Consider the following 14,106-nt stretch of genomic DNA (forward strand, 5'->3'; position numbering starts at 1 on the left):
TCTAACAGTTTTCCTTTCCTTTGTCTGCAAGACTCCACTATTGAATGTTAGACATTCAACTCCACAAAGAAACAGACAATAGAGGAGATTGCTGTCTCCCTTTTCTCAACAGTGCTGTGCTACGTAATGCTGAGAGTGTCAAATAACTCAGTTCTTATTTTACCAGTGTAAGACTCCAAAGCCTCTAAAACTCTTGTCAGACTTAAAACATCAAGTGATTTCTGCCAAGAGCTTTAGCTGATGAGTTGTATACAGCATTACGTATTTGCTATGAAATGTAGAGATCAACTCTTGTCTGTTTGTGATATTATAGAGAAAGTTTCCAGGGCAAATAGCTGGAAACGTACACCTTGGATTCTGACTATTTAAGTGGAAGATGGTATAGCCAGAGATGCTGAGCAAAACTTGCTCCTGGGAGCTATAGGCTGTCTTAGATTTGGATATGCACACTGCTCTGTTAGCACTAGTAATGCCATGGGGGACTTGAAGGTAGTGTGAAAATGATTATGCTTTGCAACAATATCGAGGCATGAGGAGTACCTATTCCTCAGTGAGAGAATTTGAGCATCAAAAGCAACAGAATAGAACACTTGATCTAATAACTATGTATGCTGGGGAGCTTTAACTTATATTAGTTGTGTAAACATTCAACTGTAACCTATGGAAGAGTGAACTTCCAATCAGTTACCAAAAAATCCCCTCATCTTGGAGAGTGAATTCTCCACGGTATTTCTGGACAACAAAGGTCAACCAGATAACTGGCATGTTCATAAGCTGTAATGTTACCTACTTGAAACCAAGCAATGCTCAGAGGAATGCAATATTCTAACCTGACTTTGGAAATGACCCCCTAAAGAAAGAATAAGAATAATGTAAAGTCTCTCCAGCCTGTTTCTTGGAACCAAATGCGTATTGATCAGCACTTGCAAGGACCAGGCAAATCAACAGCAATAGGCAATTGCTTTCGGAAGATGCCTCAGCAAGTTCTTTACCTTTGAAGTTAATCTCTCGTCCTAAAGCACCCATGAGTGTCATAGTAGTCAATCCAAAGAGAGATGATCAGTGAAGTCAAATATTTCTTTGCATAAAAAAAGCTGTGAGAATGTGTGTGGTATAAATGTTTATTTCTATCTGGTTTTTTAGATGAAGGAGCGGAGGGTGGAGAAGTGCCATCACCCAAGGCCTTACTGGAAAATCAAGAGGCGAAGGGAAAGAGCAATGATTCCTAATACCTAAGGACTGATGGATCAATGAATGAAACCCATCGACAGACTTTCCAGTTTCCCTGTGTCACCCCTTCTGAAGTGTGGTAGCAACCTTAGCAGCACAGACAAGAGTTTGCAACACACTTGTACCTAGATGCCATTAATGTGGAACTGCTGTTTTTTCCTACTGTTGTCATTCGAAACCAATGTTCTACACATCCAAATGAGAAAAGAACTAAAGAATGTATCTCTTGTTTCCTCATGGTTATAGTATTCATCTTAGCTAGTCTTCTTTGACAGTTTCAATCAATATAGCTAGCATTTTGAAGATTGCTTCAAAATAAAAATCCTGTTTCTTTATTTCCCAAAGTATCTTCTTTCTCTCTGACTCACAGGTATATTCACTCTCCCCATCTTAAGATGCTAGTAAGTATATATTGGATTACAAACATGGTCTGTAATGTATCTTAAGATCAGAGATTTTTGTTCCTATTGCGCACATGTAGATGGATAGGAGAAATAAAAAGAAAACAACTTTTTTCATCTCCTCTTCTCTCCTAAAAGTTTTTCAAACTACATAAACACAAATGTTCATTTTCAAACTCTCTTTAAACTCTATTTGATTATGGCAGATTATTTGAGTTCTCCCACTTTTAGCAGTTTTGCCCCTTTTGTAATTTCTGTTATCAGGCTGAATATTGTAGCTGTTCATGTGTATCTGAAATAAAGTAGCCACGTGTGTAAGTGATTAAAATGGTTTAATCTCATGGTGGAAATTAAATAGCTATCATCTTGTCTGTCTTCTGTTGATTCTTTGGTGTTTCTCCTGTATGACAAGACGTAAAACCCCATAAAACCTATTTCTTTTATTTCATGTGGTTGTTGCTTTCTTATTTGCTGACAATGAAGATGTTTCAATCATCGTGATTTTTACAAAGATTTTTAAGTAAAGGTTTTTCTCTGCTGAAAGGAATTGTTTTGTTACAGCAGTCATGCTCCTGAAACACGTAGCATTCCTTATTGTAGGAGATCTAAGATTGAGGTACAGACATGCACCTTTACAGGTACAGAATCTTAGGGCAGCAGCTATTTATGTACTTCTTGAAACCTATCTAAGACTGTCCATCAGATGCTTTCATTTGCCCATGCAGTCTCTCTGCCAGGCTGTGGCCAGGCAGAGGAAGCATCTCCGATGGGTCCATTCTGCATTCGACTACCATTCCATCTGTAAGATATTTGTGTATTTTACAGCTATCAGAGAGCATGTAAGAGGCCTCTGCAAATCTACCATTCCAACTATGTGTTTACTCACACACTCTTGGGGACTATTCGGCAAAGGATTCCATTTCATCCAGCTGAATTGACACTTGGCTTCCTCCACTTACCTGTATTTGTTTAATAAGTAAGTGCAGCATCCCAGAATTACTTTCAGGTTTGGAAAAGGTAAAATAACTTATTCCACTGGAGAAAAATAGGTGGCTTAAAAAACTCTGAGAGACAGAACTAGCTGCCACTGGAGGACCAGAGTTGAAAATGGCAGTGGAAAGGGTCTTTAAGCTAACCACATTTGTGGTACATACTCTTGTTCTAGGTTGCTGTCTCATTCCCATGTACCAGCCTCCTTTATAGCATCAGAGTATGTAAAATTGTTCGGTTTTAAGAGCTTAAAATGATCCTATGGAAATTGAGTAGCTGAATTCCTGGTATGCTTTAAGTGGAGCATATGCTAAAGTGCTCTTCTGGGTCATGGCCTATATTGAATTCTCTTATTTCATGGTTGCAGCACTGGGTATATTTAGATTCTTCTCTTACAGAATATAGGCACTGAAATTTGGGTTACGGGTCTTTAAGTATTTTGTTAGTCTAAGATGTTATAAAGTTTTTTACTGCTAAAACACCAATTATGAACCAGCTGAATGTAGCAAATTATTCATGTGTATAAAACCATTCCATAGCTGTACACATACGTGGAGTCAGCTGCTCCCAGGCATGCAGCATGGAGCTAGTCACAGTGCTCAACACTCTGGAAAATTGGTGATTATGACTCTGGAAAATTGGTGCTTACTTTGTACTTGAGCTGTATGAACCTGTCATTGAGAAGATGCTGTGTAGAAAGAAGAATTTTAACAGAAAATTAGAAAATCTGCATAAGAAGTAAAGACTAACGGTAAGACTTAAAATGCAACTCAGTTAAATGCAGGATAAACATTTTTTACCTGTAATATGTGGGTCATATATTACACAGTCCTCATTTGCCTGTGTATCGTGTAGTTCCAGATGAATCAAATTACAGATAATTTTTTGCCACATGCATGTACAGTTTGTGCCTAAACAATTATTAGCATAGGCTTCATGAGAGAGCTCTTTTGTGATTAGTTTGGATATAGGAGCATTGAGTTATGCCCTGCATTTTGTCAAGTAAACTTTTCCCATTCTGAGACAGCTGCATGTTTCTGACCTGTATAAACAGAACTACAAACACTGGTTGGTGTGGGAGACATTGTTGCATATAAACTTTGATCTAGAAGAATTTATTAGTTACGTATTACACTTTACTGAGCCAGCTCACCAGGAGTTAGTCCCTTTAGAGCTCTCCATCAGTCTCTATGCCATGCTGTACAGCTGTGTTTCATTTTCTTGTTAGTAGCATGAAGATAAGTAATATAGCCCTACTAAACTTTGGCTGAAACTGTAAAGAGCAAATTAAATGCTGCTGAATACATTTCTCACCAGTTTATCCTGTTTCAACCATTATCCAGTTTATATTTCCTTCCCATTAGCTCAACTAGTAAGTGATTGATGACAGTGCATTCTCTTAATCCACAGGGTAACAAAGTTATCGCCCTGAATAACCAGTTATTTTAAAACATGCTTAGCTCTAAGTGCATGCTAGGCTCACAGAAGTCAGTAGAACTACTTAGTGCCTAAAATTAGGTACATGCTTAATTAGCTTGATAAATGATGGCAGCAAATTTCTATTAAGGCTAATCTGGTATTATAATATGTTAATCCTAATTTCCATTCCAGCCAGTGTGGCACAGGTAATGACATCTTTTTTTTTTTTTTTTCATCAGTCTACAGTACTACCCTGGGCTTTTATAGAGCAAAGAAATTCATTTTAGTGCCAAGCAAAAAAAAAAGTAACACTGTTGTTTCCAAATTTTTGAACTTAATGAAGCAATTATTCATTCTTAGCCATTCTGCATATTAAAAGAAAAAAAAAAACAGGAAATACCCTTGTAACTTCATTGTTAATTCTAAATTCATTGTTCATTCTAAAACAGTGTGTGCACTTTGAATATACAGAAAGTTGGCCTCAGTCTTTTCCAGATGTCATAAAAAAGGTAATTTTCTTTGGGTCAGCTCCTCATCAAAAAGTTCATGTAAGAGGTGGATAAACATGCTGATTCACCTCTTTTGTTGCTTTTAAACGGGGAAGTTCAATTTGTTATCTAGAAGGCAATAAAGAACTAAATAGGTTTTGAGGTAGGGGACTTATTATTAGAATGTTCTCATGTAGAGAGATTAAGTGAAGCAATTAAGCATTTAAAAAAATGAAGCTTATTTGCTCTGATTTCTCACACAGCTACCTCCACCTGTGCCATATACCATCACTCTGGTGTAACACTGCATAGACTGAGCTTTGAATGGATGAAATGAGTGGCAAAGCAGTTTGTAAAGTGGTATATTTTAGATGAAATTTCAAAATCATTGATAGTACAGCTCTGTAAAGGCCAGACCTAGTTGGCACTGAAGACAAAAATTGGTTTTATACCAACTACAGCATGAATTACGTTCTAAATCATGAATTACTAATCAAAGAAAAAAAAATTTCCCAACTCAGAAAGTCCATGAACACAAATGCCTGGAGGCAAGGAGGCTAGGCAGTGCAAACATCATACGTGTCTGCACTATCCAAGACATCATATTTGGTTGAATGGACCAGCAAACTGACATACAGTGGCCACTTGTCTTGTGGCCACTTCTCCCATATAGCTTTCATACAAAATAATATAACTGCACTTGCATTAGTTGACAAGAAGAGCAGTGGCTAGAAGAAGCTTAAACTACACTTTGCAATCTATATTCCAAATATCCTTTATGTCTCCACTGGTTTGCCACAGGCAATATTTGCTGTGCTCAACGAGCATAAACCCCGGATCTGCTATACTGCTCGTGGGTTTCCCAGGGTCCACACAGCACAGGCAACTGGGGCTGAGCCCGCTGGGGCCCCAGGGTACTTGCTCTAAATCGTTTGGGAAGAAAGAGCAAGGGCTTAAACTGTCCTGCCATCTAGTGGGATCCACAGCCTGCCAGGTAGTTTGTGTAAGGAGGCAGTTAAGGAGACCTCAAAACCAGCTGCTTGACTGTGAAAGTGCAAAGAGGTTGTGAGCTGACCTGGTGAGAAGTAGACTGTCTCCAGGTGATCCAAGATGATCACTTCAAGAGTTTCCTTAAAAATTTCCCAAGGCTGGTACTTTGGTGTTTCTGTCTATTCAGAAAGTTGGGTGATCGCAAACAGCTCCAATGGTTTATGTAAGCCTGGGAAAATAGTGCCAACTAAAGCCTTCCCACTCCACAGGGCTGCTGATGGAAGATGTGCAGAGCTCCTTTCCGCTACCCCTTGCAGCTTACTTCCTTGCCCAGTCAGTGGGAGTGCATTGTCTCTTGGTCAGAGGCCCAAACGTCTTTGTGGAAGCTCACTCTCACACTGCCTGGGCAAAGAAAAGATGCAGGGCTTGGACACCAAGGGGTGAACTAGCCAAAAGCATTTTTAACTTGTAATTTCTGTCATAAAACAGGTGTCTAAGTCTGGCTCACAGCCTACTCAGCTTTAGATGCCTGCTCTGCAATTTGAGCTATGGTGTCAATACTGCTATAGATCGCTGGGTTTGACCTTTTTTCAGGGAGAACTCAGTTTCACCTTTCCCACTGGAAGCTGTTCTACTTTGGGTAGTAATTAGCAATAAATGCTGAGAGCTGTTATCGTACTTTACCATTTTGATTCTGAAATATTGTGTCCAGTTCCGGGCACCTCAGTTCAAGGACAAGGATCTGCTGCAGAGTTCAGCGCAGGGCCCAGCAAGATGATTAACTCCCTTATGATGAAAGGCTGAGGGAACTGGGGTTCTTCAGACTGAAGGGTGACCTCATTAATGTTTACAAATACATAAAGGCCAGATGTCAGGAGGATGGAGCTAGGTTGTTCTCGGGGATGTCCAATGATAGGACAAGGGGCAATGGGTACAAGCTGGAACATAAGAGGTTCCAAAGAAAGACAAGGAACAACTTCTTCACTGTGAGGGTGATGGAGCACTGGAACAGGCTGTCCAGATGGGATGTGAAGTCTCTTTCTCTGGAGACATTCAAAACCCACCTGGATGAGTTCCTGTGTGACCTACTCCAGGAGGTCCTGCTCTGGCAGGGCAGTTGGACTAGATCTTTCGAGGTCCCTTCTAACCCTTGAGATTCTGTGATTCTGTGATTTTCCTGTTCAGCCCAGGAGGGACCACTTCATACTCCAAGATGGCCAGAAGCGACAGAAGGCCTGAAGGGCTGCTGCTCTACCCCATCTCGTGCCACATCCTAATGCCAGATCACCGTGTTCTAATGCAACAGTTGGGTTTGATGGAAAATGGGGTGGTTTTTGGCTGTTGATACAAAGCCTGTGTGCTGTGGGCTTTTCTGGATTAAGCATGTACTCAGCAATTGCCTGCAATGTAAAGGGCCCTAATGTGAGGATTTGGACAATCCTTACCAGTGCTTTATTCCTGGGACTCTGCTGTGCAGTGACTGATACTGTAAATCCAGTGCTTATCATACAATGCACAGAAAAGCTAATAAGTGACAGACTGGTTTAACCCCTCAGGCAGATTTGTGAACGACACGTCAGCAGAGAAAACAAAAAGGAGAATGCAAACTGCTGTTAAGCCCCAGCGGTATTGCAGATGTAGCTTTCTAAGAATGCACCTAGTTTCCTCAGGGGACGGGAGCGCCTTTTGCCCGAGGGCTCGGCAGCTGTCAGCCTGACTGGCAGGCGGCAGCCAGGTTCTTCCCGTCCGGCGGACACGAGATGGCGCCCGAGCCCACGCCAGGCACAAGGCCGGTCGAGTCTTCGCCTTCCTCGCCGCCTCGCCCCTCCGCTCGCAGCGCCTTGGAAAAAGCAGAGTTTGGGGCTCCTTCACTATCAGCCGTGACGCGTAAAAGAGGTAAAAAGGGGAGCTATGGCAAGGCCCGGCGCCAGTGGGACGAAGGGTGGAGCTCCCCGGAGGCTCCGAGCGGCGCCGGGAGGGGGCGCCCCCGCCCTGGGTTGGCCTTGGCTTCAGCGGCCGCGTCCAAGCCCTCCCGGCCCGGCGCTGCCCCTGCAGCAGCCCCGGAGCAGCTCGTAGGCGCCGTCGGAACCCTCGTCTGCAAAAAGTATGGGGCAAACAGGGTTGAAATGTGCCACACTTTTCCTCTGACACACCTCCTCGGGCAGCTCCGCTGAGCTGCAGCAGCCGGCGCGGGCCAGGTCAACTCCTCTCAAAGGCACCTTCCACACGTACCGCACCTGGTACACCTGGTCGGCTAAATAAGCGGTTTATTCACAATAACGGGACTTCTTCCTCTCCGGCGCGCCTCGCGTTCCCCAGCAGCACCTCCAAGGCCCAGCAGTCACCCGCAGACAGCTGCCCAGTGTGTCAGGGAGCCAGGCTTTCCCCGGCAGTTACCTAGGTCACCAGCTTCCATTCCAGCAGGATGCAGGGGTTGAGCAATGGGCTCCTGTGCACCACGGAAGATAAGTGCCCTTTCATCAGAAATCAGGAAAGCTGATATAATGTGCATTCCAGGGAGAGCTACAGGTTTTGAACCTGCTTGTTCCTCCCGGCAACTTTGTACCCATCTTCTTCAATTGCTCAACAATCCCATCCCATTCCTTCTGTTCCTCTGAATTTCTCATCTAACTCCGTGCAAAACTCACATCCATCTGCTTGCTTCCTTTCTTTCCTGTTTACCCCTTGCTTGTACCTACTTATGTCCAACATCAACTGTTTATGCTTCGAACACCCAATTTAAGAAACTAATCTCTTTAATTGCCTCAGCATTTGTTGCAATGAGATGGTAGAAAGACATGGAGATCACTGAAAGAGGGAAAGCTTCTGTAAGAAAAAGATAACACGTGATTATGCAAACAGTTGGTGTTGCAATGTAAGAAAGTGCTGAAATAAGTTTCTTTCAGGCATGTTCTTTCAGACAGCCTTTGAACTCTTGACTTGACTTTTTTCTTTTTTTTAAATGTGGGCTGTTATGAGTAGAAACTTCTATGGAATAAATGCTGACATGTAAGAAGGAGTATATTTAAGGAGAAGACAAAGGACAATGAGATAGAATTAAAAGTGTGAAATCTGTGCATGTTTCCTCTCTATGGCCCTTCTCAGCAGAACAGCTGAGCCAGTCCTGGTGCAAGCGAGTCATCCTGCTCTTGCACTCTTTGCTGGCTCTGGGCTCTGCATGTTCTGAGCTCTGGCTGCAGTGGTGATTAGCCACTCAAGAAAGTTTCAAAGGTCTGGATGAAGATGCTATTAGAGGTCTCATTTAACTGTTACAAGATTAGTTAACAATTTTGTGATGCATAAAGGGACAGAGTTATGTTTGCCACTGCCACACTGAGAAAGACATCTTTTAAAATGTGCACATAGATGTATAGAATTAAAGGAATCGTAGATGTATCTATACTTCCTCACTGGCACTTGCTGCAGTACAGTCCAGAAAGTGAGTGCCGTGATTATCGAGGCAAGGACTACATGCCTATTTTCTTTTCTGTGCATATCTGCATCCTTTCCCATACTAGACTCTGGATTTGGCAAAGTATGAACCCACACTTAGCAAATGGGATGTGTTTTTGGTTTCCTGGTTTAGACTTACTCATTGTCACCAACTCATGTGATCTCTTGCATAATCTAGGATATGCAACTTCTCTGAATTACTTCCTGCACCATGTCTAATAGCTGTGATTGCCAGCATAGTTTACAACTTGTTAGGATGTCTATTTTGTGGTTTAACCTCAGCCAGCACCTAAGCACTATGCCAGACAGTTCAGTAAGGAAGTTTGAAAGTTTGTTGAGGGGTTAAGTCTCCTCACAGCTAATATGCACTACATTTAAAATATACATTTCTCTAGGCTTAACTTCCAGTGACTGATTTTGTATATCAGACCGCAGAGATCACTCATATTTCAGTTTCTCTGGGATTGTCTCCAAACAGCCAGGATGGCCAAAGTCATCCCCAAGTTTCTCTTGGTATTAGATCTTATTTAAAGCTAATAATGAGCTATCTTAACCCTGCAATGCTTCAAGTTGCTCTAGAAAAAAAAAGCATTCCATGAAATTTACATATGTAGACTCACGAAAACTCAGAAATGACTCAACACTTGGTCACAAAGCAATGTGTAAAGCAGCAATATAGTTGCACTCTTGAATGAATCAAGTTAGGTGTGTAATGCTATCTAGGTCACTCAGTGTGAGGTTTAATTTCATAAGCACCTCTGTCATTAGTGTCAGACATTTTTTTAATCAACGACAGGCTCATAAATTGATAACTCTAATAAAATTATTAATAAAAAATTTCTCAGAGATACATTAACACTCCCTTTAGCTCAGTGCTAGTTTAGAACTTTGGGGGAAATGGCTTGCTCCAGGTGAGAGATTTCAATTTGGAGGAGAAAAACCCAAAGGAGTGTGGCTCCAGCTGCATCTGAGGGATCATTTCTGCCTCCAGCAGGCTGTGACTCTGTCCTGTTGGTCCACAGCTGAGAGGAAGGGAGGAAGACCCTGGAAATATCGAGATGCAGGGAGCTAATGTGCCAAGTTATTACTTTGCATCTGTTTCCCAGATTCAGCAAGTTATGTTCTTAAGTTTGTAATTCAGTCAAATAAAACTGATTTTACTTTTTGTCTAAATCCCAGCTGTTACTGAGAATGATTTCAGGGTATCACAGCAAATGGAGTGCTTCCATGTGGACAAACAGAATGTAAGTATATTGAGCTGCTCCAAAAGTTTATTAAATCCAGCCCTGCAGACTGCAAAGTTGTCTTTGGTTATGCTCCAATGATTTAGTTTGAGATTGGTCATACTGAATTCCAAATAGTTGCACTTATTGTTAGACAGTCACCATGGTGTCTACTGGAGAATACATTTGGAGATCACCTGTACCTTTAATATAGAAAAATTTGTATTGATGATGATAAAATAATTCCCTACCTTTGTTATAATACAGAATCCTTGGATCTTAATGCAGAGTGTGTTCTTGCTCTGCTGATATTCTCACTGAGCTGCTCTGAACACCAAATCTACATGAGTCTCCAGAATCACTTGCAACAAGTCAAATGCAAGTCATGTAATCTCCTTAAACCTATGTGCTATTTTTCTTTTTATACACATAAGGTTTATTTGAACTTAGTGTGTTCAGCTTATTCATATTCATTCTAAATTTCTCTGAATTATTACCCCTGAAACAGACAGTTGCTTGTTTGTAAGACTGCATTTCTTTCTTCCTCGGTGTATGACTTCATGTTTGACCATGCTTGAAACTGTAAGTCCGGGAAAACTGATTTCTTGTATTGATTTTATAATAACTAGGCAGCTATTGTAAATGGCACTCAGTATCAGACATTTCTGTTACATTTTAGAGGCCTTTAAATAGTTTTTTTCCACTCTTAAATAGTAAAATAACAAAAGGCTTAATGACACAAAGTTAACTGCAGCTTCAATAAATAGAACTGGGAGTCAGGAGAAGGCAAGGAGTTTGAGGAGAGCCTCTGACCTGAGTCCTCTATATGGTAGATACAGTAATATTGTACGACAGATAGCAACCCCCCCCCCCCCCCCCCAATGCCTTTAAGAAGCAGAGAACATTGGAAATATTTTGTAGGGTTTGCTTCCTTTAAACCATTGTAGACCAGCTGTCCTCTCAGCTTAAACCAATCTGAATAAATGTCTAATAGTTCATAATGAGGTATTAGCGAGTATTTACTTTCCAGGAGTCTCCTAATCTCATGTCACACCAATTTGTAACCTCACAGAGAGTCTGCAAGTATGAAATGCATGATCACAGACTATGTCGTTTTCACCAATTAGCAGGAGACACCAGAGTTAGACCTTAACATAACTTGTGCTCTGATGTTAGCCTGGCCTAGCATTATTTTGATTGAGCTTTTTCAGTGGCAGGAAGCCTGCTAAGCATGCTCTTAAGCTTTGCCCAAGGTATGCCATGCTCTTAGAGGGGGTAGGGTATAAATTTGTTTTCCCTGCTCCTGCCTGCATTACCTTGAGTTTTGCAAGGTAATGGTCCACAGTAATAGTCCATCTGGTCCACAGTTCCAGCAAAGCCTTTCCCGTGACATTTATGCAGCACGAGACTGGATTCGTACAGCTGCTTTGTACCTGGGGCCATTCTCTGACTGCTTGTGTATGCAGCTGCACAATTGGGCGTCTTCTCCACAAGGCATTTGTATGTGTTCTGTTTAAACTGGGATTTCTAAGGAGATCCCCATCAACAGAGTAAACCTAGTGATTTTCTGTGACTCACTGGCAGCACTGAGATACTTTATTTTTATTAGGATGATCAGCAAATCTCTCAGCTAGGGATGCATGAGATAATTTTAGTTAAAGACATTCTAGTGCCTCACTTGACATTAGGTTTTTTCTGCAGCACCAAAAATCAAATCACGCTCAGCCCTGAAGCAACATAATCTCATCTGACACAATAGCTACTAAAAATCTGGTCATTTCTGTATTACACTGAGATCAAAACTGCACAGCGGGGCTTGAAACAAGGTTAAAATGTGCTGAGAATACCCTAGTCTGCTGTCCATAAATGGAGCAAATCTCTTCTACAACATTGTTTTCAATTTCCTTAATTCAAAAGTAGCCTCCTGTGTGTTCCAGAGATTACCAAAAGGCCTCGGTGAGCGAAGACCCTGGATCATGTTGGCTTTCAATGGGATTCAATACCTAAAAGGCCTTTGAGTGGCTACACTTGCTTTCAGAGTTGAGCCCTGATGTCACTGCTGCCCTTAGTGCACACATGGGTGCAAGGTGCTCTGCACTTCCAGGGTCTTCATTGCACTGAACACAGAAACGTTTGAGTAATGCAGTCATTACTAAATTATCTGAAGGTGCTAGAACATAGTATCCCTTTAACTACTGATCACACGCCACAGAGTGATGTGGTATTTCTGGCTATTGTACTGCAAGGATGGTGAAAGGACAGGTTTAACTGAACTGGTGTAGCAAGAGGGCACCTCCTGTGTTAGATCCAAAGAGAGACACAACAGAAGAAGCCTGACTTCCAAGATTAGCTGCACCAATTTCACTACATTTCTGTAATCGGAGTACTAAGCCTTCAGTGACTGGTTGCAGTGATTAGATGCTCAGCGGTTCCTGACATTGATCATGAGGAATCCACATGAGAGAACCTCTTGGTCAGACTTTTCCAGAACAGGAGCCCAGTGGCCATCCTGTGGTGCCCTTTGTTTTCTTTCTTTTTAAAATTTATTTTAATAAACAAGTGATTTTTTTTTTCCCCAAATGAAGGCTGACTGAGGCTCATTGAATGCCTGAGGGCATGTGAAGCAAGGACTGCCAAAAAGCAGTTTTTTGTGACCTGTATCCAAAGATTGAAGGTTAGAGATCCTTCCTTCACCCTGGATGGCCTTTGGGAGCAGGGATTACTTATTACACAGCAATGTCTTGCCGCAGCATTTTCATCTTTCAAGCAGGCCTTGCAGAGAGAATGCAAATGTGCCAATTTACTCTGCTTAGGCAATGTAGAGTTTAGTGTAAATGAGAATGAGTCCCTAGGTGTTCAGAGAGGAATCTCCAGAGACACCTTTTTTCACATAGGCTTTTTACAGTGGAGTACACAGTCTGTTAAAACCTTCAAATTCTGCCTGCAGCATAAAAGAAATGCCAAGCTGGTCTCTCATGCAGCAACCTAAAATGCATGCCAGGTCAGTGTATTTCACACTTCTACCTTCATTGCAGCTGTAGCAAAACATTTATCTAGATCAGGATGACTTGTACTAGCTGTTGACATTAACAGAACTCTCATGTAAGGATCCACAAGCAAATATAGGCCATAGGATGCCATGGAAAATATTGTTTTGGCTGTGGCTTGTCACCCCACAAGGTGTCAACAGTGTAACCTTTCCTACTGTTGATTTATCCTGCTCCCAAATCATCACTAACAGGTGGGATCTCACCATCACAAAACCTGGAGCGATGACTTTGGCAATCTATCTAAGCAGCAGAAGGAATGCAAACATTTTAGTAGACCCTGATTTACATCCAAAGCATGGTGCAAAGTGTTAAAGAATGTATTTTTCTTCAGACTAGGTACCTGTCTTAGCTAAGTATGTTGAAGAATCCTGGTAGAACTGAGCCATCAACATAGGTATGATTGCTTAAATTATGAAGGATACTGAAGTGGCTACATCTCAAGGGTTGGATTGCACCATATGGAAGAAGGTACAAGGCAGAAGTGTCTTTGAGAAATCCGGCTGCTGCCAGTGGCCCTAGATCATTTTCAGGAGTTTTGTATCACAGAGGATCAGAAGGCTGGTTCTACAGACCCCAGTGAGCATAGCAAGCAAGAAGCTCCGTGCACACATCTGTACCAAAAGGATCAGCAGAGGCTTCAGGGCTTCTGCAAATAGAATCTACACAAGCAGGTAACTCCTTCTTGTCAATACTGGGAGAGAAGACACATTGTGTCAATACTGGCAGAGGAGACACTGTCAGTTCATGAGGATATTGATAAAACTATTTAGAACTGATTACAATGCCTCTCAGGTGAAGTAGGTGAGTGGAGAGGGCAGTTTGCAGTAGTTAATTGCATGTGAGCTGCCTGGATGCCAGGGAT

At 41.9% G+C, this 14,106-nt stretch overlaps 1 protein-coding gene across 5 annotated transcripts in view; it reads left to right on the top strand.

The window, feature by feature from the left end:
- The window catches only part of PKIB (cAMP-dependent protein kinase inhibitor beta), a 54,529-nt gene extending 52,479 nt beyond the window's left edge, over nt 1-2,050 (top strand). For all 5 annotated transcript variants that reach the window (XM_061990309.1, XM_061990308.1, XM_061990310.1 and 2 more), the window contains one exon: nt 1,144-2,050. In XM_061990309.1, the coding sequence (XP_061846293.1) occupies nt 1,144-1,229 (86 nt within the window). In that variant the 3' untranslated portion in view covers nt 1,230-2,050. The remainder of the gene's footprint in view (nt 1-1,143) is intronic.
- Nucleotides 2,051-14,106: the final 12,056 nt, after the last annotated feature.

Source organism: Colius striatus, chromosome 2 (assembly GCF_028858725.1).
Source record: "Colius striatus isolate bColStr4 chromosome 2, bColStr4.1.hap1, whole genome shotgun sequence".
Lineage (NCBI taxonomy): Eukaryota > Metazoa > Chordata > Aves > Coliiformes > Coliidae > Colius > Colius striatus.